General features: G+C 28.0%; 2 protein-coding genes across 6 annotated transcripts in view; both read left to right on the top strand.

Annotated features, from left to right (window-relative positions):
* The window catches only part of LOC118447407 (zwei Ig domain protein zig-8-like), a 187546-nt gene that overhangs the window by 76621 nt on the left and 83085 nt on the right, over nt 1-27840 (top strand). The gene's annotated exons all lie outside the window — the stretch shown is intronic.
* LOC118447408 (uncharacterized) lies at nt 551-3950 on the top strand. Of its 4 annotated transcripts, none has more exons than XM_085663116.1 (6): nt 551-640; nt 834-898; nt 1000-2088; nt 2177-2541; nt 2634-2824; nt 2900-3950. In XM_085663116.1, exons 3-4 carry the CDS (start codon nt 1865-1867, stop codon nt 2364-2366), a joined length of 414 nt encoding a protein of 137 aa, XP_085519242.1. In that variant the 5' UTR covers nt 551-640; nt 834-898; nt 1000-1864; the 3' UTR covers nt 2367-2541; nt 2634-2824; nt 2900-3950. The 4 variants fall into 4 exon arrangements, with proteins under 4 accessions (XP_085519242.1, XP_085519239.1, XP_085519240.1 ...); XM_085663113.1 differs by having other exon boundaries at nt 2624-2824; XM_085663114.1 differs by having other exon boundaries at nt 595-613; nt 2624-2824.

The raw sequence follows: 27840 nt of genomic DNA, 5'->3' as shown, positions 1-27840 counted from the left end.
AATGATTGAAAAACCGATTTCTTACGTGTCCGATAGAATAGATTTTAAAGTATTTCTTCTCCGTATTTCAAAAATTTGAAAAAAATGAGTGATGATGAGCGGGTGGAAGGGAGGGGCGGGAGCAAAAATTCTGACCAATCGTAAAGATTCATAGAGTAGGATTTAGGATAGGTGGGGTAATTTATATTCAACGTTTCTATGTGTATATGATTGTACGGAATTTAATTTCGTTAAATAATACTAATACTGATGATGAAAATAGTAAAAATAATAATAATAATAATTATAATAACAATAATAATAATAATAATAATAATAATAATAATGATATATTGTATTATAATAATAATTATAATAATAATTATAATAATAATTATGATAATGAGATGGTAGAGTGGAATATAAATTTCCTCCCCTCCCTAAAAAAAAAATGATGACGTAAGTTCTTTTTCAACGTATTTAACGTCCTTCCCGTTTGTTTAATATCTATATTTGTAACGATCAAATTAACGCGGGGAACTACAAAGATCGAAGATAGCGACACCTCTACAACCAAATATATATAATCTATCCCCGCCATAACTGAAGTCAGTCGTGATCAGACAATCACAAAGTAAACACGTTTAGTCTTTAATAAAAAGTAATATTAATATATATATATTTTTATATATTATATTTTATATATATATATCTTTTATTTATATATTATATTTTATATATATATATACCTTTTATTTATATATTATATTTTATATATATATATATATATATATATATATATATCTAATAATTCATTGTTATATTTTATTCTTATCAATAATCTTCATATGAAGATTTAACAAATTACATAAGAAGTGAAATATCAAAACGAAAGAAGATATTCTCTTTGGTGTGATTGGTACGTATGAAAATTTTATAATATAATATATAATATAATATATATGTATTTATAGATTATATAATATATATAATATAATATATATATATATATGTATATAGATTACAAGGAACATCGTAATCACAGTTAAGATAGTTGAATTATCGGTACTTTTATTTGACTCGGTATATTCTCTCTGACCAATGACAAAAAATAGATCGAGCATAATCAAAAAAATAATCGTTACGAAAATACGAAGATTAAAAGATCTCTCTAAAGGATCTAAAGGATTCCAACAACTTTCGGACACACCAGGATGAAAGAAGAGTAAACCAAATAAAGAAAAAAAAAGGAAAAAAAAAAAAAACAAAAATTTCTAGGAACAAAGAACACATGTCAACAAGATTAAAAGATAAAGATAGTCATTATGAAGATACTCTTGTTGAGAATAGTAACAACGAAGATAAAGAATACAACCAATAATGAGATTAGACAATGACGAAATGTCGAGGGATAAAAAAAAATAATGATTGGGATCAAATGAAAGTGAGTAAACGATAAATAAATATGACGTTTGTTATCATTTTTATTCGCAGAAATGTGCGAATAACGTAAAAACGTAGGATTAATATATTAAAGGTACCAATGAAATATTACCGACGTTCAAATCGGATTTATTCGGATCTCGAGGTTGAGAGATAAATCGAAGAAAAATAAAGAATAATTTCGATTAATCGAAAAAAATAAAAAAAATAGATCATTTATGATTCTGTATACGCCACACGGTTAAACGATTTTGTATCGTTAGAGAAGATTTTGAAGCATTATTAATTAGCGAATTGGAGAGAAGTCTGGCAAAACGAAGATGTGATTGCCCGTCTTTCTCCATGGTAACGATTAGTTGCACGAGAATACAATAGGAAGATAGGATAGAACGCGGCAGAGAGTATTTACTACGGTAAACTAGCCAAAGGCACAAAAGCAACCATGCCGGATAAGGAAACAGTCGAATGGAGATTAGTTTTGGGACTAAGAAACATACAATTCCACGATTATTTGGGACATCTTTCAAGATATGCAAAACCTATCTCTACCAGTCAACTGCTAGCAGACTTTAAAAAAAAAGTGCTGATCATTAACCACACTAACCGACCATATCATGATAAATTGATGAAAAGCAGGACTGTTAACGACAATTACGTGATACAACTGTAAATAAGATAATAAGTGTACAAAATTATAAAGTAATGTTACATTTTTGAATGCAATAAAGCAAATTGTTATTTATTATTTATTAAGATTGGAGAAAGAGAACGTCGAGGATAATAACTTTGTAGAAAGAACTACAATAGCAGAGATATATAGTTCGAACAAGTCAAACTATAATCAGATCAATTATGATCGATCTAGGAAACTTATGCGTAATACTAAATACAGGATTAACAACGACGATGAAATAGGACTGACGTACATATCTAAAGTTTCATAAAATTAACTGGATATGGATATGTATTATAACTGTATTATAACTGTTGGAACTATAATTGGGAGTAAAGGAGAATTGAAGATCTATCCGTAGTTCCGATGACGTATCAAGTCATCCCTTTGATCTTATAGGTCATCATCCCTTACGAGAGGATGACATACAGGACGATATTGTAATCGTGAGTAGATCAAATGAATTGTTAATGAGATAATCTCAGAACAGATTGATATTAATAATCAATGATGACAATTAATCCCAAGATATGTTTAGTAACAATAGTGAACGACGAGACCATGTAGATTGTAGAGACATGTATTAAATATTATTGTCTCGTAATGGACAAAGAGATAGCGCGTCATTACATGCGGAAAACCGATCCAACAAGGAAGACACGAGAATAGAAGCGAACATTGGATCATATTCATTATACACAAAAATGTTGTACACCGAACTATTGAATAGTAAGTATTTTTAACCTGTATTGAGATATATAATTGTTGAGAATTTTTTGAAACAAATGGATATTGTATCGATAGAACTGAGATGGATAGAAACACCAATGGGATTCGACAATTGTACATTATCAACCGTATTGATTATCCAACATCATGAACGACGACAACAGGAAATAATGCACAGTAACTAGATTATAGAAGGTAACATCATTGAAGCGAATGATTTTCTGTTTTCCTGTTGTTCGATGATACTACTCTTTTCGAGATAAAATGACGTGCAAGGTATGAATGGGAGAATGAAGGGGAAAGGGAATGTAGATCGTAAAACAGTTAAATAATAACAATGAAATAATAATATTCTATATCGAGAGAATACAGGATCGATCGAACAGACAGAGTAGACATATTAAATATTATATCATATCGAGTCCTAAGTAAGCGTTATATTATCAAGTATTACCGATAACTGAAGTTTCTAAACTATATGATTGTCGTTTAACATATACGGTCGGATTTTATCAGTTCGCTGGAATATCATTTCGACTTTCTAATGCTGCCTGTCGCGTTTCAACGACTATGTTTAATGTAGTTTTAGATAATCTGCCGGAGATTATTGCAATTGTATGTATATTTGAACGGTATCATTGCAACATCGCAAAAATATCGAAGAAGGAATAGATATCCTCTCTTTCTCTTTCTCTCTATCTGTCTCATACCGCGTTCCCTTTGTTACATTATACTACTCTACATTGAATTTCTGATAAGTAATGTATATACCAATCGTAACCATCTAAATTACAACCGAGTTGCTATTTATAATTAGATTTCTAAAATAATGTTTCCTAATTGTCCATTTGCAATTTGGTATCTTTATGTGTTCGATATGTTATTTTCTATCATTAGAAAATTTTTCTAATTTATTGACTATCAAAGTGTTTCCTGTAACACTGAACGTTTAGACAAGTTCTATTATTAGATAAACTCTTTTAAAAAACAATTTTAAGTCCCGTTACAGATGATATTTACAAATTACTCTAAATCATGGAATAGTTATTATAATTGCACCTTAAAACAATTATGTATTTATTCAAAATTATTTTTTTTTTCATAGAGGACATAGAAATCTTGGCTATTTATCTAACGAAATAATATAATATATATATATATATATATATACATATATATACATGTATATATAATTTTATCTGACTAGTTAGTTCATATCAGGAAAATATTATTATGCCTTGTTTAATTTTGCCAAGTCTAATCGATTTTAATATGACATAAAAATTTTTATCTATATCGATAAATTTTTTCATAACAATCTTTAGGAGTGTTTAGATTTCAACAATACATACTTAACAATATTATACACGGTACACGATTTTTCATTGATAGAAAATATGAATTAGTTTTGATTGAAATAAGAAATTAGAGACGAAATATAAAGGGCTATACGAAATCGTGAAGATACTTGATAACGATAGATATTTGATACAGGATATTGAAACAGAACAACAGAGTAATACATTTTATAAGATTATCGTTGCTTTAAATAGACTGAAACCTCTATCAATATTCAACGAATCATATGTATCGTGTTATGTTAGATTTCACTTTTCTCAATAAGCAAACTGTTCTAGAAACTATACAGAATCTCTACTTCGTATTTCTTGTTCTTGTTTTACTTAATTTTTTAATGCTGTCGATACAATGAAATTCGCATCCTTCTTAAATTTTTTTTTTATTGCATCTTAAATTCGCACAATACCTACTTATTCTTTAAATTATCCGATGTCTCAATTTTCCCTAAAAACAATACGTTAGTATTCGCTTCGTAAAATCTCTCTATTTTTAACATTATAATGGAAACTGAAAAATTCACTCTTTACTATCGAATATTTTGTTTTAATATTCTATTAAGCGCTTAAATTTAATGATGTTTCACTATTTTTTTTTTTTAAACAACGTAAGATAACGCTTTTTCTTATAAGCAATTTGTTCAAATAATAATTCTGAACATGAATGATTTTCATTTCTCTTGACTTTAATTGAAGGAAGTACACTTAATTTTTCATTGTTGCATTAAAAATTATGCACGATATGACAATCATAAACTAATGCTTTATTTCGAATACTACGTACTTTCACCTTAAGAGATTAAATGCGATTATTATTGAATCTTTGCTTTTTTGAACAGATAACTAGTTTTGTATATCTCATTGCATTTATTTTAATTTTTGCTAAATCATAACTCTGTTCTTTCAATTAAAGAAATCTATATTATGTTCGTTAGAATTCAGTCTGTCAAGATTGTCAATAATTCGCATAATAATGCCACCGATGTAGAGATACACATTTCTTCTGATTATTTTCCTTTTCCAGAATACGTTAGGTTTATTAAATAGTTCTCTATTTTCTGAAAGAAATGAGAATACCTTCCCTATGAACCGTCTACTAAATGTTTACTTGTATTATAACTTATCAGATTCCTACTATAGAGTTTCTCCCTGTGTAATACATTCGTCCTTTCATCACGAATTTTACACACGCATAGATTTTTTTAAAGTTCTTCGTGCATAAATAGTTGTATATTACGTTTGATTAGAATTGAATATATTTTTCTTGAAATATCTTCTAGTCATGCAGATTTCATAGCGCTTAATTCAATTTAATAGAACAACAAATAAAAACTCTGCACCTAAATGATTCTCAGTTGGTTTAATTTCAAATGAAAGGTATGTACACTTAATTTTTGCTCCTTTCATGAAAAGTTTTGCACGAAATCATAAAATACTGCATTATTCAAAATATTAGTAGATATTACCTTAATAGTTAAAAGCGATTCTTATTGAATCTTTCTTTATTTGCAAAGACAAATAGTTTTGTAGGCCCTTTAGTATTTATGTTAACTTTGTTAAATCATAACATTTATTTTAGTTAAAGAAATTTATATTATGTCCGTTAGAATTCGGTCTGTTAAGATTGTCCATAATTCCCTTAATAATGCAACCGATGTAGGGATACACATTTCTTCATTTATTTTCCTTTTCCATAATACCTTAGGTTTATTAAATAATTCACTATCTTCTGAAAGATGTGAAGATATCTTCCCTATGTATCGTCTACTAGAAGTCTTCATGTCATATAATTTATCAGATTCCTACTATAGTGTTTCTCCCTGTGTAATACATTCGTTCGTTCATCACGAATTTTAGACGTGGATAGATTTTTTTAAAGTTCTTCGTGCATAAATAGTTGTATATTACGTTTGATTAGAATTGAATATATTTTTCTTGAAATATCTTCTAGTCATGCAGATTTCATAGCGCTTAATTCAATATAATAACTGGTATCATAAAAATTCTACACCTAAATGATTCTCAATTGGTTTCATTTTAAGCGAATGGTCTGAACTCTTAATTTTTGCTCGTTTCTCAAAGAATTTTGCACGAAATCTTAAACTGCTGCATTATTCTATAACTAGGTGATTTCATCTTAATTGTTAAGAGCGATTCTTATTGAATATTTCCTTCTTGAACAGACAACAGGTTATGAACGTCCCATAGCATTTATTTTAATTTTTGTTAAATCATAACTCTGTTCCTTCAATTAAAGAAATCTATATTATAGACGTTAGAATTCGGTCTGTAAAGATTGTCCATTATTCGCATAATAATGCCACCGATGTAGCGATACACATTTCTTCTGATTATTTTCCATTTCCAGAATACGTTAGGTTTATTAAATAGTTCTCTATTTTCTGAAAGAAATGAGGATAACTTCCCTATGAACCGTCTACTAGATGTTTACTTGTATTATAACTTATCAGATTCCTACTACAGAGTTTCTCCCTCTGTAATACATTCGTTCTTTCATCACGAATTTTACACACGCATAGATTTTTTTAAAGTTCTTCGTGCATAAATAGTTGTATATTACGTTTGATTAGAATTGAATATATTTTTCTTGAAATATTTTCTAGTCATGCAGATTTCATAGCGCTTAATTCAATTTAATAGAACAACAAATAAAAACTCTGCACCTAAATGATTCTCAGTTGGTTTAATTTCAAATGAAAGGTATGTACACTTAATTTTTGCTCCTTTCATGAAAAGTTTTGCACGAAATCATAAAATACTGCATTATTCAAAATATTAGTAGATATTACCTTAATAGTTAAAAGCGATTCTTATTGAATCTTTCTTTATTTGCAAAGACAAATAGTTTTGTAGGCCCTTTAGTATTTATGTTAACTTTGTTAAATCATAACATTTATTTTAGTTAAAGAAATTTATATTATGTCCGTTAGAATTCGGTCTGTTAAGATTGTCCATAATTCCCTTAATAATGCAACCGATGTAGGGATACACATTTCTTCATTTATTTTCCTTTTCCATAATACCTTAGGTTTATTAAATAATTCACTATCTTCTGAAAGATGTGAAGATATCTTCCCTATGTATCGTCTACTAGATGTCTGCATGTATTATAATTTATCAGATTCCTACTACAGAGTTTCTCCCTCTGTAATACATTCGTCCTGTCATCACGAATTTTAAACGTGGATAGATTTTTTTAAAGTTCTTCGTGCAAAAATAGTTGTGTATTACATATGATTAGAATTGAATATATTTTTCTTGACATAACTCCTAGTCATGCACATTTCATAGCGCTTAGTTCAATATATTAACTTTTTAAGTAAAAATTCAGCACGTAAATGATTCTCAATTGGTTTAATTTTAAGCAAATGGTCTGTACTCTTAATTTTTGCTCGTTTCTCAAAGAATTTTGCACGAAATCTTAAACTGCTGCATTATTCTATAACTAGGTGATTTCATCTTAATTGTTAAGAGCGATTCTTATTGAATATTTCCTTCTTGAACAGACAACAGGTTATGAACGTCCCATAGCATTTATTTTAATTTCTGTTAAATCATAACTCTGTTCCTTCAATTAAAGAAATCTATATTATAGCCGTTAGAATTCGGTCTGTAAAGATTGTCCATTATTCGCATAATAATGCCACCGATGTAGAGTTACACATTTCTTCCGATTATTTTCCTACTCCATACTTCGTTAGGTTTATTAAATAGTTCTCTATTCTCTGAAAGAAATGAGGATATCTTCGCTATGTGCCATCTACTAGAAGTCTTCATGTCATATAATTTATCAGATTCCTACTATAGAGTATCTCCTGTGTAATACATTCGTCCTTTCATCACGAATTTTGGACGTGGATAGATTTTTTTAAAGTTCTTCGTGCAAAAATAGTTGTCTATTACATATGATTAGAATTGAATATATTTTTCTTGACATAACTATTAGTCATGCACATTTCATAGCGCTTAGTTCAATGTGTTAATTTGCTTAGTAAAAATTCTGCACGTAAATGATTCTCGATTAGTTTAATTTTAAGAGAATGATCTGTAGTCTTAATTTTTGCTCGTTTCTCAAAGAATTTTGCACGAAATCTTAAACTGCTGCATTATTCTATAACTAGGTGATTTCATCTTAATTGTTAAGAGCGATTCTTATTGAATATTTCCTTCTTGAACAGACAACAGGTTATGAACGTCCCATAGCATTTATTTTAATTTTTGTTAAATCATAACTCTGTTCCTTCAATTAAAGAAATCTATATTATAGCCGTTAGAATTCGGTCTGTAAAGATTGTCCATTATTCGCATAATAATGCCACCGATGTAGAGTTACACATTTCTTCCGATTATTTTCCTATTCCATACTTCGTTAGGTTTATTAAATAGTTATCTATTCTCTAAAAGAAATGAGGATATCTTCCCTATGTGCCATCTACTAGAAGTCTTCATGTCATATAATTTATCAGATTCCTACTATAGTGTTTCTCCCTGTGTAATACATTCGTTCGTTCATCACGAATTTTAGACGTGGATAGATTTTTTTAAAGTTCTTCGTGCATAAATAGTTGTATATTACGTTTGATTAGAATTGAATATATTTTTCTTGAAATATCTTCTAGTCATGCAGATTTCATAGCGCTTAATTCAATATAATAACTGGTATCATAAAAATTCTACACCTAAATGATTCTCAATTGGTTTCATTTTAAGCGAATGGTCTGAACTCTTAATTTTTGCTCGTTTCTCAAAGAATTTTGCACGAAATCTTAAACTGCTGCATTATTCTATAACTAGGTGATTTCATCTTAATTGTTAAGAGCGATTCTTATTGAATATTTCCTTCTTGAACAGACAACAGGTTATGAACGTCCCATAGCATTTATTTTAATTTTTGTTAAATCATAACTCTGTTCCTTCAATTAAAGAAATCTATATTATAGACGTTAGAATTCGGTCTGTAAAGATTGTCCATTATTCGCATAATAATGCCACCGATGTAGCGATACACATTTCTTCTGATTATTTTCCATTTCCAGAATACGTTAGGTTTATTAAATAGTTCTCTATTTTCTGAAAGAAATGAGGATAACTTCCCTATGAACCGTCTACTAGATGTTTACTTGTATTATAACTTATCAGATTCCTACTACAGAGTTTCTCCCTCTGTAATACATTCGTTCTTTCATCACGAATTTTACACACGCATAGATTTTTTTAAAGTTCTTCGTGCATAAATAGTTGTATATTACGTTTGATTAGAATTGAATATATTTTTCTTGAAATATTTTCTAGTCATGCAGATTTCATAGCGCTTAATTCAATTTAATAGTACAACAAATAAAAACTCTGCACGTAAATGATTCTCAGTTGGTTTAATTTCAAATGAAAGGTATGTACACTTAATTTTTGCTCCTTTCATGAAATGTTTTGCACGAAATCATAAAATACTGCATTATTCAAAATATTAGTAGATATCACCTTAATAGTTAAAAGCGATTCTTATTGAATCTTTCTTTATTTGCAAAGACAAATAGTTTTGTAGGCCCTTTAGTATTTATGTTAACTTTGTTAAATCATAACATTTATTTTAGTTAAAGAAATTTATATTATGTCCGTTAGAATTCGGTCTGTTAAGATTGTCCATAATTCCCTTAATAATGCAACCGATGTAGGGATACACATTTCTTCATTTATTTTCCTTTTCCATAATACCTTAGGTTTATTAAATAATTCCCTATCTTCTGAAAGATGTGAAGATATCTTCCCTATGTATCGTCTACTAGATGTCTGCATGTATTATAATTTATCAGATTCCTACTACAGAGTTTCTCCCTCTGTAATACATTCGTCCTGTCATCACGAATTTTCGACGTGGATAGATTTTTTTAAAGTTCTTCGTGCAAAAATAGTTGTGTATTACATATGATTAGAATTGAATATATTTTTCTTGACATAACTATTAGTCATGCACATTTCATAGCGCTTAGTTCAATGTATTAACATGTTCAGTAAAAATTCAGCACGTAAATGATTCTCAATTGGTTTAATTTTAAGCGAATGGTCTGAATTCTTAATTTTTGCTCGTTTCTCAAAGAATTTTGCACGAAATCTTAAACTGCTGCATTATTCTATAACTAGGTGATTTCATCTTAATTGTTAAGAGCGATTCTTATTGAATATTTCCTTCTTGAACAGACAACAGGTTATGAACGTCCCATAGCATTTATTTTAATTTTTGTTAAATCATAAGACTGTTCTTTTAATTAAAGAAATTTATATTATGTCCGTTAGAATTTCGTCTGTTAAGATTGTCCATAATTCCCATAATAACGCAATCGATGTAGCGATACACATTTCTTCTGATTATTTTCCTGTTCCACAATACGTTAGGTTTATTAAATAGTTCACTATTCTCTGAAAGAAATGAGGATATCTTCCCTTTGAACCGTCTACTAGATATTGTTTGTATTATAACTTATCAGATTCCTACTACAGAGTATCTGTCTTCATAACACTATCGTCCTTTCATCACGAATTTTACACACGCATAGATTTTTTTCAATTTCTTCATGCATAAATAATTGAGTATTAGGTTTGATAAGAATTGAATATATTTTCCTTGAAATATCTACTAGTCATGCACATTTCATAGCGCTTAGTTCAATATAATGGTGCTATTAATAGAAATTCTACACGTAAATGATTCTCAATTGGTTTAATTTTAAATGAAAGGTATGTACACTAAATTTTTGCTCCTTTCATGAAAAGTTTTAAACGAAATTATAAAATGCTGCATTATTCCAAATATTAGTAGATATCACCTTAATAGTTAAAAGCGATTCTTATTGAATCTTTCCTTATTTGCATAGAAAAATAGTTTTGTAGGTCCCATAGTATTTATATTAACTTTGTTCAATCATAACACTGTTCTTTTAATTAAAGAAATCTATATTATGTCCGTTAGCATTCGGTCTGTTAAGATTGTCCACAATTCCCATAATAATGCAACCGATGTAGAAATACACATTTCTTCCGATTATTTTCCTATTCAGAATACGTTAGGTTTATTAAATAGTTCTCTATTCTCTGAAAGAAATGAGGATATCTTCCCTATGTGCCATCTACTAGAAGTCTTCATGTCATATAATTTATCAGATTCCTACTACAGAGTTTCTCCCTCTGTAATACATTCGTCCTGTCATTAGGAATTTTAGACGTGGATAGATTTTTTTAAAGTTCCTCGTGCAAAAATAGTTGTGTATTACATATGATTAGAATTGAATATATTTTTCTTGACATAACTATTAGTCATGCACATTTCATAGCGCTTAGTTCAATTCATTACCTGGATTAATAAAAATTCTACACCTGAATGATTCTCATTTGGTTTAATTTTAAGAGAATGGTCTGTACTCTTAATTTTTGCTCGTTTCTCAAAGAATTTTACACGAAATCTTAAACTGCTGCATTATTCTATAACTAGGTGATTTCATCTTAACTGTTAAGAGCGATTCTTATTGAATATTTCCTTCTTGAACAGACAACAGGTTATGAACGTCCCATAGCATTTATTTTAATTTTTGTTAAATCATAACTCTGTTCCTTCAATTAAAGAAATCTATACTATAGCCGTTAGAATTCGATCTGTAAAGATTGTCCATTATTCGCATAATAATGCCACCGATGTAGCGATACACATTTCTTCTGATTATTTTCCTTTTCCAGAATACGTTAGGTTTATTAAATAGTTCTCTATTCTCTGAAAGAAATGAGGATATCTTCCCTATGTGCCATCTACTAGAAGTCTTCATGTCATATAATTTATCAGATTCCTACTATAGAATTTCTCCCTCTGTAATACATTCGTCCTTTCATGACGAATTTTACAGGTGCATAGATTTTTTTAAAGTTCGTAATGCATAAATAATTGTGTATTAGGTTTGATAGAAATTGAATATTTTTTTCTTGAAATATCTTCTAGTCATGCACATTTTCTAGCGCTTAGTTCAATATAATATGAGAAGGAATAAAAATTCTGCACGTAAATGATTCTCAATTGGTTTAATTTTAAATGAAAGGCATGTACACTAAACTTTTGCTCCTTTCATGAAAAGTTTTACACGAAATTTTAAAATGCTGCATTATTACAAATATTAGTAGATATCACCTTAATAGTTAAAAGCGATTCTTATTGAATCTTTCCTTATTTGCATAGACAAATAGTTTTGTAGGGCCCACAGTATTTATGTTAACTGTGTTAAATCATAACACTGTTCTTTTAATTACAGAAATTTATATTATGTCCGTTAGCATTCGGTCTGTTAAGATTGTCCATAATTCCGATAATAACGCAATCGATGTAGCGATACACATTTCTTCTGATTATTTTCCTTTTCCACAATACGTTAGGTTTATTAAATAGTTCTCTATACTCTGAAATAAATGAGGATATCTTCCCTTTGAACCGTCTACTAGATATTGTTTGTATTATAACTTATCAGATTCCTACTACAGAGTTTCTCCCTCTGTAATACATACGTCCTGTCATCACGAATTTTAGACGTGGATAGATTTTTTTAAAGTTCCTCGTGCAAAAATAGTTGTGTATTATATTTGATTAGAATTGAATATATTTTTCTTGACATAACTCCTAGTCATGCACATTTCATAGCGCTTAGTTCAATATATTAATTCGTTTAGTAAAAATTCAGCACGTAAATAATTCTCGATTGGTTTAATTTTAAGAGAATGGTCTGTAGTCTTAATTTTTGCTCGTTTCTCAAAGAATTTTGCACGAAATCTTAAACTGCTGCATTATTCTATAACTAGGTGATTTCATCTTAACTGTTAAGAGCGATTCTTATTGAATATTTCCTTCTTGAACAGACAACAGGTTATGAACGTCCCATAGCATTTATTTTAATTTTTGTTAAATCATAACTCTGTTCCTTCAATTAAAGAAATCTATATTATGGCCGTTAGAATTCGGTCTGTAAAGATTGTCCATTATTCGCATAATAATGCCACCGATGTAGAGATACACATTTCTTCCGATTATTTTCCTACTCCATACTTCGTTAGGTTTATTAAATAGTTCTCTATTCTCTGAAAGAAATGAGGATATCTTCCCTATGTGCCATCTACTAGAAGTCTTCATGTCATATAATTTATCAGATTCCTACTATAGAGTTTCTCCTGTGTAATACATTCGTCCTGTCATTACGAATTTTGGACGTGGATAGATTTTTTTAAAGTTCTTCATGCATAAATAATTGTGTATTAGGTCTAGTAAGAATTAAATCTATTTTTATTGAATCGTCCTTTAGTGTTGCACATCTCATAGCGCTTAGTTCAATTACGTAAATTTCTGGTTAAATTTGTGAACGTAAATGATTTTCAATTGGTTTAATTTTAGTTGAATGATCTGTACACTTCATTTTTGCTCGTGTCATAAAAAATTTTGCACGAAATCATAAAATGCTGCATTATTCCAAATATTAAGAGATATCATCTTAATAGTTAAAAGCGATTCTTATTGAATCTTTCCTTATTTGCGAAGACAAATAGTTTTGTAGGCCCCATAGTATTTATGTTACCTTTGTTAAATCATAACATTGTTCTTTTAATTAAAGAAATCTCTATTATGTCCGTTAGAATTCGGTCTGTTAAGTTGTCTATAATTCCTTTAATAATGCAACCGATGTAGGGATACGCATTTCTTCCGATTATTTTCCTTTTCCATAATACCTTAGGTATATTAAGTAATTCCCTATCTTCTGAAAGAAGTGACGATATCTTCCCTATTTGTCATCTACTAGAATTCTTCATGTCATATAATTTATCAGATTCCTACTATAGAATTTCTCCCTCTGTAATACATTCGTCCTTTCATGACGAGTTTTACAGGTGCATAGATTTTTTTAAAGTTCGTAATGCATAAATAATTGTGTATTAGGTTTGATAGAAATTGAATATTTTTTTCTTGAAATATCTTCTAGTCATGCACATTTTCTAGCGCTTAGTTCAATATAATATGAGAAGGAATAAAAATTCTGCACGTAAATGATTCTCAATTGGTTTAATTTTAAATGAAAGGTATGTACACTAAATTTTTGCTCCTTTCATGAAAAGTTTTACACGAAATTTTAAAATGCTGCATTATTACAAATATTAGTAGATATCACCTTAATAGTTAAAAGCGATTCTTATTGAATCTTTCCCTATTTGCATAGACAAATAGTTTTGTAGGGCCCACAGTATTTATGTTAACTTTGTTAAATCATAACACTGTTCTTTTAATTAAAGAAATTTATATTATGTCCGTTAGCATTCGGTCTGTTAAGATTGTCCATAATTCCCATAATAACGCGATCGATGTAGCGATACACATTTCTTCTGATTTTTTTCCTTTTCCACAATACGTTAGGTTTATTAAATAATTCTCTATTCTCTAAAAGAAATGAGGATATCTTCCCTATGAACCGTCTACTAGATATTGTTTGTATTATAACTTATCAGATTCCTACTACAGAGTATCTGTCTCCATAACACTATCGTCCTTTCATCACGAATTTTACACACGCATAGATTTTTTTTAATTTCTTCATGCATAAATAATTGTGTATTAGGTTTGATAAGAATTGAATCTATCTTTCGTGAAAATTCTACTAGTTATGCACATTTCATAGCGCTTAGTTCAATATAATAGGACGATTAATAAAAATTCTACAGATAAATGATTCTCAATTGGTTTAATTTTAAATGAAAAGTATGTACACTTAATTTTTGTTTTTTTCTTGAAATGTTTTGCACGAAATCATAAAATGCTGCATTATTCCAAATATTAGCAGATATCACCTTAATAGTTAAAAGCGATTCTAATTGAATATTTCCTTATTTGCAAAGACAAATAGTTTTGTAGGGCCCACAGTATTTATGTTAACTTTGTTAAATCATAACACTGTTCTTTTAATTAAAGAAATTTATATTATGTCCGTTAGAATTTCGTCTGTTAAGATTGTCCATAATTCCCATAATAACACGATCGATGTAGCGATACACATTTCTTCTGATTTTTTCCTTTTCCACAATACGTTAGGTTTATTAAATAGTTCTCTATTCTCTGAAAGAAATGAGGATATCTTCCCTATGAACCGTCTACTAGATATTGTTTGTATTATAATTTATCAGATTCCTACTACAGAGTATCTGCCTCCATAACACTTTCGTCCTTTCATCACGAATTTAACACGTAGATAGATTTTTTTAAAGTTTTTCGTGCATAAATAGTTGTGTATTAGGTTTGATTAGAATTGAATATATTTTTTCCTGAAATATCAACTAGGCATTCACATTTTCTAGCGCTTAGTTCAATACAATAGTACTATTGATAAAAATTCTGCACGTAAATGATTCTCAGTTGGTTTAATTTTAAATGAAAGGTATGTACATTTAATTTTTACTCCTTTTATGAAAAGATTTACACGAAATTATAAAATACTGCATTATTCCAAATATTAGTAGATATCACCTTAATAGTTAAAAGAGATTCTTATTGAATCTTTCCTTATTTGCAAAGGCAACAGGTTATGAATGTCCCATAGCATTTATTTTAATTTTTGTTAAATCGCAACTCTGTTCTTTAAATTAATGAAATCTATATTATATCCGTTAAAATTCGGTCTGTCAAGATTGTCCATAATATCCCTAAATAATGCAACCGATGTAGGGATACATATTTCATCCGGTTATTTTCCATAATACCTTAGGTTTATTAAATAATTCCCTATCTTCTGAAAGATGTGAAGATATCTTCCCTATGTGCCATCTACTAGAAATCTTCATGTCCAATTTATCAGATTCCTACTTTACAGTTTCTCCCTCTGTAATACTTTCTTCGTTTCATCAGGAATTATACACTTGCATAGATATTTTTAAAGTTCTTCATGCAAATATAATTGTGTATTACGTTTGATCGGAATTGAATATATTTTCCTTGAAATATCTACTAGTCATGCACATTTCATAGCGCTTAGTTCAATATAATGGTGCTATTAATAGAAATTCTACACGTAAATGATTCTCAATTGGTTTAATTTTAAATGAAAGGTATGTACACTAAATTTTTGCTCCTTTCATGAAAAGTTTTACACGAAATTATAAAATGCTGCATTATTCCAAATATTAGTAGATATCACCTTAATAGTTAAAAGCGATTCTTATTGAATCTTTCCTTATTTGCAAAGACAAATAGTTTTGTAGGCCCCATAGTATTTATGTTAACTTTGTTAAATCATAACACTGTTCTTTTAATTAAAGAAATTTATATTATGTCCGTTAGCATTCGGTCTGTTAAGATTGTCCATAATTCCGATAATAACGCAATCGATGTAGCGATACACATTTCTCCTGATTATTTTCCTTTTCCACAATACGTTAGGTTTATTAAATAGTTCTCTATTCTCTGAAAGAAATGAGGATATCTTCCCTATGAATCGTCTACTAGATATTGTTTGTATTATAATTTATCAGATTCCTACTACAGAGTATCTGCCTCCATAACACTTTCGTCCTTTCATCACGAATTTTATAGGTGCATAGATTTTTTTAAATTTCTTCATGCATAAGTAATTGTGTATTAGGTTTGATAAGAATTGAATCTATTTTTCGTGAAAATTCTACTAGTTATTCACATTTCATAGCGCTTAGTTCAATATAATAGTACTTTAAATAAAAATTCTACACGTAAACGATTCTCAATTGGTTTAATTTTAAATGAAAGGTATATTCACTAAATCTTTGCTCCTTTCATGAAAAGTTTTACACGAAATTATAAAATGCTGCATTATTCCAAATATTAGTAGATATCACCTTAATAGTTAAAAGCGATTCTTATTGAATCTTTCCTTATTTGCGAAGTCAAATAGTTTTGTAGGTCCCATAGTATTTATTTTAATTTTTGTTAAATCATAACTCTGTTCCTTCAATTAAAGAAATTTATATTATGTCCGTTAGCATTCGGTCTGTTAAGATTGTCCATAATTCCGATAATAACGCAATCGATGTAGCGATACACATTTCTCCTGATTATTTTCCTTTTCCACAATACGTTAGGTTTATTAAATAGTTCTCTATTCTCTGAAAGAAATGAGGATATCTTCCCTATGAATCGTCTACTAGATATTGTTTGTATTATAATTTATCAGATTCCTACTACAGAGTATCTGCCTCCATAACACTTTCGTCCTTTCATCACGAATTTTATAGGTGCATAGATTTTTTTAAATTTCTTCATGCATAAGTAATTGTGTATTAGGTTTGATAAGAATTGAATCTATCTTTCGTGAAAATTCTACTAGTTATTCACATTTCATAGCGCTTAGTTCAATATAATAGTACTTTAAATAAAAATTCTACACGTAAACGATTCTCAATTGGTTTAATTTTAAATGAAAGGTATATTCACTAAATCTTTGCTCCTTTCATGAAAAGTTTTACACGAAATTATAAAATGCTGCATTATTCCAAATATTAGTAGATATCACCTTAATAGTTAAAAGCGATTCTTATTGAATCTTTCCTTATTTGCGAAGTCAAATAGTTTTGTAGGTCCCATAGTATTTATTTTAATTTTTGTTAAATCATAACTCTGTTCCTTCAATTAAAGAAATCTATATTATGTCCGTTAGCATTCGGTCTGTTAAGATTGTCCACAATTCCCATAATAATGCAACCGATGTAGAGATACACATTTCTTCCGATTATTTTCCTTTTCCAGAATATGTTAGGTTTATTAAATAGTTCTCTATTCTCTGAAAGAAATGAGGATATCTTCCCTATGTGCCATCTACTAGAAGTCTTCATGTCATATAATTTATCAGATTCCTACTACACAGTTTCTCCCTCTGTAATACATTCGTCTTGTCATTACGAATTTTAGACGTGGATAGATTTTTTTAAAGTTCCTCGTGCAAAAATTGTTGTGTATTACATATGATTAGAATTGAATATATTTTTCTTGACATAACTCCTAGTCATGCACATTTCATAGCGCTTAGTTCAATATATTCACTGGTTTAGTAAAAATTCTGCACGTAAATGATTCTCAATTGGTTTAATTTTAAGCGAATGGTCTGAACTCTTAATTTTTGCTCGTTTCTCAAAGAATTTTGCACGAAATCTTAAACTGCTGCATTATTCTATAACTAGGTGATTTCATCTTAACTGTTAAGAGCGATTCTTATTGAATATTTCCTTCTTGAACAGACAACAGGTAATGAACGTCCCATAGCATTTATTTTAATTTTTGTTAAATCATAACTCTGCTGCTTCAATTAAAGAAATCTATATTATGTCCGTTAGCATTCGGTCTGTTAAGATTGTCCACAATTCCCATAATAATGCAACTGATGTAGAGATACACATTTCTTCTGATTATTTTCCTTTTCCATATTTCGTTAGGTTTATTAAATAGTTCTCTATTCTCTGAAAGAAATGAGGATATCTTCCCTATGAACCGTCTACTTGATGTTTACTTGTATTATAACTCATCAGATTCCTACTACAGAGTTTCTCCCTCTGTAATACATTTGTCCTTTCATCAAGATTTTTACACGCGGATAGATTTTTTTAAAGTTCTTCGTGCATAAATAGTCGTGTATTAGGTTTGATTAGAATTGAATATATTTTTCTTGAAATATCAAGTAGGCATGCACATTTTCTAGCGCTTAGTTCAATGTAATATTACAATTGATAAAAATTCTGCACGTAAATTTTCTCAATTGGTTTAATTTTAAATGAATGGTATGTACACTAAATTTTTGCTCCTTTCATGAAAAGTTTTACACGAAATTATAAAATGCTGCATTATTTCAAATATTAGCAGATATCACCTTAATAGTTAAAAGCGATTCTTATTGAATCTTTCCTTATTTGCAAAGACAAATAGTTTTGTAGGGCCCTTAGTATTTATGTTAACTTTGTTAAATCATAACACTGTTATTTTAGTTAAACAAATCTATATTATGTCCGTTAGAATTCGGTCTGTTAAGATTGGCCATAATTCCCTTAATAATGTAACCGATGTAGGGATACACATTTCTTCATTTATTTTCCTTTTCCATAATACCTTAGGTTTATTAAATAATTCCCTATCTTCTGAAAGATGTGAAGATATCTTCCCTATTTGCCATCTACTAGAATTCTTCATATCATATAATTTATTAGATTCCAACTATAGAATTTCTCCCTCTGTAATACATTCGTCCTTTCATGACGAATTTTACAGGTGTATAGATTTTTTTAAATTTCATCATGCAAAGTGATTGTGTATTAGGTTTCATTAGAATTGAATCTATCTTTCTTGAAATGTCTACTAGTTATACACATTTCATAGCGCTTAGTTCAATTGGAAAGTAACTTTAATAAGAATTCTGCACGTAAATGATTCACAATTAGTTTAATTTTAATAGAATGGTCCGTACACTTAATTTTTGCTCCTTTCATGAAAAGTTTTGTACGAAATCATAAAATGCTGCATTATTCCAAATATTAGGAGATATCACCTTAATAGTTAAAAGCTATTCTTATTGAATCTTTCCTTATTTGCAAAGACAAATAGTTTTGTAGGCCCCATAGTATTTATGTTTACTTTGTTAAATCATAACACTGTTCTTTTAATTAAAGAAATTTATATTATCTCCGTTAGCATTCGGTCTGTTAAGATTGTCCATAATTCCCATAATAACGCAATCTATGTAGCGATACACATTTCTCCTGATTATTTTCCTTTTCCAGAATATGTTAGGTTTATTAAATAGTTCTCTATTCTCTGAAAGAAATGAGGACATCTTCCCTATGTGCCATCTACTAGAAATCTTCATGTCCTATAATTTATCAGATTCCTACTTTACTGTTTCTCCAAGTGTAATATTTTCTTCGTTTCATCAGGAATTATACACTTGCATAGATATTTTTAAAGTTCTTCATGCAAAAATAATTGTGTATTACGTTTGATTAGAATTGAATATATTTTCCTTGAAATATCTACTAGTTATGCACATTTCATAGCGCTTAGTTCAATATAATAGGACTTTTAATAAAAATTCTACACGTAAATGATTCTCAATTGGTTTAATTTTAAATGAAAGGTATGTGCACTAAATTTTCTTCTCTCCCTCTGTAATACTTTCTTCGTTTCATCAGGAATTATACACTTGCATAGATATTTTTAAAGTTCTTCATGCAAAAATAATTGTGCATTACGTTTGATCGGAATTGAATATATTTTTCTTGAAATATCTTCTAGTCATGCACATTTCATAGCGCTTAGTTCAATATGATTTCAATTACAAATGAAAACTCTGCACGTAAATGATTCTCAATTGGTTTAATTTTAAATGAAAGGTATGTACACTAAATTTTCTTCTCTCCCTCTGTAATACTTTCTTCGTTTCATCAGGAATTATACACTTGCATAGATATTTTTAAAGTTCTTCATGCAAAAATAATTGTGCATTACGTTTGATCGGAATTGAATATATTTTTCTTGAAATATCTTCTAGTCATGCACATTTCATAGCGCTTAGTTCAATATGATTTCAGTTACTAATGAAAACTCTGCACGTAAATGATTCTCAGTTGGTTTAGTTTTAAATGAAAGGTATGTACATTTAATTTTTACTCCTTTTATGAAAAGTTTTACACGAAATTATAAAATACTGTATTATTCCAAATATTAGTAGATATCACCTTAAGCGATTCTTATTGAATCTTTCCTTATTTGCAAAGGCAACAGGTTATGAACGTCCCATAGCATTTATTTTAATTTTTGTTAAATCTCAACTCTGTTCTTTCAATTAAAGGAATCTATATTATGTCCGTTAGTATTCGGTTTGTCAAGATTGTCCATAATTCCCATAATAATGCAACCGATGTAGGGATACATATTTCTTCCGGTTATTTTCCTTTTCCATAATACCTTAGGTTTATTTAATAATTCCCTATCTTCTGAAAGATGTGACGATATTTTCCCTATTTGCCATCTACTAGAATTCTTCATGTCATATAATTTATCAGATTCCTACTATAGAATTTCTCACTCTGTAATACATTCGTCCTTTCATGACTTTTTTTTTTTTTAATTTCTTCATGCATAAATAATTGTTTATTAGGTTTGATAAGAATTGAATCTATCTTTCTTGATATATCTACTAGTTATGCACATTTCATAGCGCTTAGTTCAATTATATCATAGTAGTTAATTATTCAATTATATTACAATATAGTTAAAATTCTATAATTGAATGATTTTGAATTCGCTTAATTTTATTTGAATGATCTGTACTCTTGATTTTTCCTTGTTCCATCAAAAATTTTGTAGGGTATGGAAAATATCAATTACTGCCATATTTCAATTACTTGATGACTCAGCTTTATAGTTAGGATGTGATTCTGATTGAATCTTTCATTTTTTGTATTGTCATCTAATTTTGTATCTTCTATAGCATTTATTTCAATTAATTGCGTTAAATCATAACTCGATTTTTTAATTATATATATCTATATTTAGTTTCTGAGAATTCGATCAGTCAGGATTGCCCATATTAACTATAGTATTGCCACCGATAGAGGGATACATATTTCTTCCGATATTTTTTGTTTTCCATAATACCTCAAGTAATTTTTTTTTCTCGTATTCTCTAATCGATGTGGGAATTTTTTTTTCACTCCATCTATTACTGAACGTCGTCATGTCATATAATTTTTCAGATTCTTATTTTAGAGATATTTGTAATATACTAACGTTCTAAATTTAAAATATTTATTATTTAATATTAATATAATGAAAAAAGTACTGATATACTTCCTTTTACTAAAAATTTTATTTTATACAGTATGAAAAGTTTCGATCGTCGTTTTTAAAAATCATGATCTCTTTCAATCTTTTAATCGTTACTGCTGTTATATCCGTGCATCCTATTATTTTATTAAAATCGAAACAATCGCGGTTGTTAATACAGTCTCAAGTTTAATATGATATAGTTACTTCATTAATAACTTTGTTTCATCGTTTGAAAATTATTTAATGCTTTCATTTAATCTGTTACGAACTTCGTTAACATCAGAGAATATTTTCCTGAATTCGTTCGCTCGGGCAATTTTTCTACTTTATCTATTTTTCCTACTTTATCGAGAGTTCAAATTTATTTATAATTTTGTAATTTTTTCCGTGACAATATTGATTTATATATCCGTGAATTTTTTTTTTAGTTATCCGAGAGTTTTTTGTTCCAGATAATTGAAACTCTAAATTCGTCGATCGTGTACACGATTGCTACACGATTACAATACTTATGAATTCTCTTGCATATTGATGGGTTATTGTTAATTTTTATGTACGATGCTAGATTTTGTATTCTATGAAATTCAACAAAGCTGTGTTTTCGTCTTTCTATTTTTCGAAACTTTCTATTTTTCAATATTCTGAATTCTTCGAAATTATGATCGGTATGTTAGCAATTTTTTTTTCGACAAAATTTATCGTCGTGTTGTTTTATAGTCATTTGTAGTATCATATTTTGAGAATATATATACATATATATATATACATATATATATATATACATATATATATATATATACATCGAATATTATTTGTAATGTAATATTATCATTAATGATTATTAAATATGTTATTAATCATGTATTTTCGTAGGCCATCATGTCTTCTATCCGTAAGCTTTTTCTAATCATGATTATCACGAAAATCTTGCATGTTCATTTTTAATACAATTTTCAATTTGTTATCACAATTTTTAATAACTTTACTCTTAGAGATTTTTAATTGATATAACTTACTTCATTTTCTAATTCTGTATTTGCTAATCCGGTTAGAAAACTATTCAAAGCAACGTTTTTTAAACGTTTTATCCTAACTATTTCAATTTACGATTTATTATTTCCTTGGATTGTTCCTTTCGCTGAATTAACTAATTTCTTTATGCATTTTTCGCGAATATTAACAGAGATTCGTTGGAGATTTATTGGAAATTCATTTAGCAAAAGCTTATTTGGTTTGGTTACAATCACGTTATTTTATTATTATTATTATTATTATTATTATTATTATTATTATTATTATTATCATTATCATCAAAATCTATATCAATGTGATCGATTTATGTCGATATTTAATCGAATAAAGCGCCTCAAGAACGGAATATCTATTTGATCTACAAGGATCACGAGCTTGTTCGTATAAAGGAACAAATAATAACATGTACATTAGATTCGTCGGAACATGCATTTTGTATTCTGCTGTTTTTTTTTTTTTGATATTGTTTAACGAAAAATATTTTTTAATGAAAAATATTGTTTAATGAATAACATTGTTTAACGAATAATCGTCTAGAGATATGCAAATATTATGCGACAGGCATTTAGTTGGATCGAAAAAATTTTTTTTATGATAAATCTTTGTTTTGATTGTTTCGATCTGATTATTGCACGAAATAAAAATTATGTAATCTTTAGATAATATAGTGCGAGTGTGCATTTATTGTTTTATTTCAACTTACCGAATAAAATACGATGGCACGATTGAGACGTTGCGATATGTGGTCCTTTCGTTGCTGAGTTGCTGACTTTCAATCCGAATTGCAGACGAGAATCTCCCTTGTATTCTATATACATCTTCACTTCGTTAAAAAGAAGAAACGATTTCTGTTCGTTTCACTGATTATGAGATGTACGTTCGAAAAATGACCCCGTACCGGCGAGCGTTGTTTTTCGAATGGGACTGCATTTCGATAGCCCTTCTTTATAACTCGATGATTCGAAAGGTAGGGGAAGGATTCTGACCAATCGCACATCTGTACACAGAGGGAGGGATTTAAACTTCGTAGTGGGACTTAGGACTTATTGCAGCTTGTTTGGGAGGGTAATTTTATGTATGTATATATGTGCGTATATGTACATATGCCCGTTTATAGAATTATACGTAATGCAAAATTCTTAAAATTATAATAATAATGATTTTGATGATTATGATATTAATAATAATAATAATTATAATTATTATTATGATTTGTTAATAAATGGAATAAAGAAATTATTAATAGAAAAAATTTATATATTTTCATATATTTTAATTATTTAAAATGTATGAGTATGATATATAAAAATACATAATATTATATATTTTTTGTATATTTTATAATATTTATAATATATACATATAAATTATTATTATTATTATAATACAATAATATCTCTGTACTAGATTTTTCTCGCTTCAAAAGTTAAGGAAGATAATATTTGACATAAATTAAATTCTCTGACGAATTCCATTAAAATAGTATAAACAAAAATAAAATTTCCTATCGTAATATTCAAAATTTTATTTATTTATATTACTATTTCGTGGTATTTTTATATATTTCGTACAAAAACTTCCCCGTAACAAAATTGTTAACTGATTAATCAAGCTATCGATAAGGATACAATCATATTACGTATGTTGCACTCACGTACAAACACACATAAGTAGAGTTGCAATAATTTATCATTGTAAGGAAATGTAATTGTTATTTTCCGAATAAAATGTACAAAAATCTTAATCAATTTGTTAAAGAATTAATAATATATTGAACGATCATCATTAATGAAAATAAAGTATCTCGAAAGAAATCTATTGTTTTTATTTTATCTCCTTTTTTCTCTCTTTCGATATATTCGTATATTATGCATACATATATATATATATATATATATATATATATATATATGTTGGTAAATACAAACATATTTATTCAGATATGTACGCGTAGCACATTTGACATTCAAGAGGACAAGGTGTAAAATGTTTAGGTTGGTTAATATTTTCATTTTCTTGTTTACTTTCACTAGTAAATAATGTTAGACGTAGGAGAAACAAATAAATCTGTACAGCACGTAATAGAATGCCTATATTTGTTTCGTTTAAGATTAAAATAAATTGTAAAATTATAGGCATAAAAAAGAATATTTGCGAAATATAACAAATACGATAATTTTTTTTAGAATTAATCTCATTTATCTTATTTATTTATTAGATTATTTATTTTCTATGTACATATGTACGGAAAATTAATGTTCGATGATATTTTCGATATTATTGATTTTTTCCTTATCGCGATTAAAAATCTTTACATAAACATATTTAAAGATAATTTATGGTTTTAGTTTTAAGTTTTATTAGAATAACAATATCAACCATTAGGCAGACATTATGTAAGATTTTTTATTATGAAAGGTTTATAAATTTTTCATATCTCATTAGAATGGTTGGATTTTAATCCTATTGAGAATATGTGAGATAAATTGAATAGAAAAATTGCAAAAAAATTCAATTCCTTCAGTAGCTGAATACAAACGAATATACGAGAATGAATAAATCTATATAATTAAAATATTAAGAAAAAAAAAAAAAAAAAAAAAAAAAAACGATATACCAAACAGATTAAAATACGTTCTAAAATAGAATATTTTCGCCTTGATATATTAAAATTATATTATGATAATAAATTGTATTAAATAAATAATAAAAATGAACAGTATCCGAATATTTTTTATGAGCTAAAAAATATGGCACTATTTCTTTAAAAAATTTTTACATTATATAATACATATAAATTTTTCAAATAACTCATACATCTGTATATCAATAATAATAAATGACATATTGTTAGAAAAAAAAAAAAAAAATAAAAATAAGCAGGACGATCACTGAATAAATGATTGAAATAAAATGCTATGAAATTATTCTCATTAGAACGTACGAATATTTTTTGGAACCATTGTAGTTAAATCTGATTTCTCCAAGAACCCTGTGTAATAAAAAAAAAAAAAAAAAAAAAAAAAAAGCAATATCATTTTACATCTAGTCCCTTATTTAATTCTTCTTTTAAATCTCTGTATTACGTCGGTTTGAAAATGTGAAAACAGAATAATTCCCAAGGGTTTCTGGTATGGTTCCTATTGTTCATATTTCTCCCTTCCATTCCTTTTCCTGTTTATACCTACCATATGCGAAACCCCACCATGTTCCAATTCCCACCATGTACCAGTCCCCATCATAATCAGAAAGAGAGTTAAATCGAAACGAGTTCGTTTTCTTGTTTTCGTAGAAGACAGGATGGACTATCTGCAGCTTACAGCTGCAGCTGTTTCTTTGGAAGACCCTTCGGTCCTGGACCTTATTTCCATAAGGGCCGTTAGGTGCAAACTGAAAAGCACATTCTCCATGAGACTACATTTTGAAAACTTTCTCTGAATCATATTTCTCACGAATCTCACGAAGAAAAATATAAAATACATCATAGTATATTTGTTAAAATCATAATAAAAAAAAAAAAAAAAAAAAAAAAAAAAATAAATAAATAAACAAATAAAATATTTACATCGTTTTAATTTTTTAATTATTTTTCTTTTCTTTCTTTATCCATTTGATTCAATTTATATTAAAATTTATTATTCATCTTTTGTTTTTGTATTTAAAGTGTATTAAAGTTATTTATTATATTATATATTATATATAAAGTTTTTATATATAAAGTTATTTATATATAAAGTTATTTATTATATTATATTTTGTATTAAAGTTATTAAGTGTGAACTGTTCTATTTTTACACTTTTTTTTTTAAATACGAATATATATATATATATATATATATATATATACAGGTATAACGATATCGTGTTATTTTTATTTATTTAAAACGCGTTATAATGAAAAAATCAATTTTTATTTTCAATAAAGTAAAAAAGAAATCTTTAAGTAAGTAAATGAAATCACGATATACAATATAATATAAATACGTAGGAAGAAATATGTAACGAGTTGAGCTTGATTTAGGTGAAACTTTTCGAAAATGCGTAATTAAAAAATATCATGTTTTTATATTATTTTTTTATTTATAAAATTGCCTTTACAACTAACTCTATCAAGCTAATCAATACATTTGATGTGTATACGTGTCGTGTGCCAGTGGTCGTTTTCACGAATTGTCTTCTCTATCGTCATCAAGTCTCTGATAAATTGTGTAATATTAATAAAAAAGAAGATATTAACGTTTTTCATAATTCATGTATAATATTACAAAGTAATGATTAATTTTAGAAATATTATCTTAGTTTATAGTATACATTAAATATATTTATTCTGGAAAAAAACACTTAGCTGATTACTCAGAAATAAGCTATGTCGTGGTTATTTAAAAGTATGTACAGGATTATAGTGAAATGGAGATGGAAGAGAACAATAGAGAGGAGAATTGCTAGACTAGCGAAGTAAAATATACGTCATCTTCCTCACAGTTCTCCTTCTCGCTTCTCTATAAACACTCATATCAGAATACATTGTTTTGATTTTACCATGATGCTCATCTAGCTGCTATCCACACTCAGTATTGTTTTGCTATGTTCCTAGTCTAAGTAATTCGACGATGACAGTGAGAGACGAAGCGTATTGATGAATTCATACGAATTAATTCTTAAAAAGTATTTTTTTTTTTTTAATTAACAAAACGATCGAGCATCGTTTGCTCGTGTTAACTGTCTTAACGAGATAATAAACAACAATAACATTATTTCTTTCTTTA

This window comes from Vespa mandarinia, chromosome 20, assembly GCF_050613455.1.
Source record: "Vespa mandarinia isolate Hongniang chromosome 20, ASM5061345v1, whole genome shotgun sequence".
Taxonomy (NCBI): Eukaryota; Metazoa; Arthropoda; class Insecta; order Hymenoptera; family Vespidae; genus Vespa; species Vespa mandarinia.
Note: the sequence above shows the minus strand (reverse complement) of the source record. Positions and strands in the feature narration are given on the sequence as shown.

Bases quoted from the DNA above. Each gene is read 5' to 3' on its own strand.
- LOC118447408 (XM_085663116.1), top strand. From the start codon at position 1,865: ATGCCGGATAAGGAAACAGTCGAATGGAGATTAGTTTTGGGACTAAGA. The intron at 2,089-2,176 runs GTAAATAAGATA...TTATTTATTAAG, and splicing joins GACAATTACGTGATACAACT to ATTGGAGAAAGAGAACGTCG.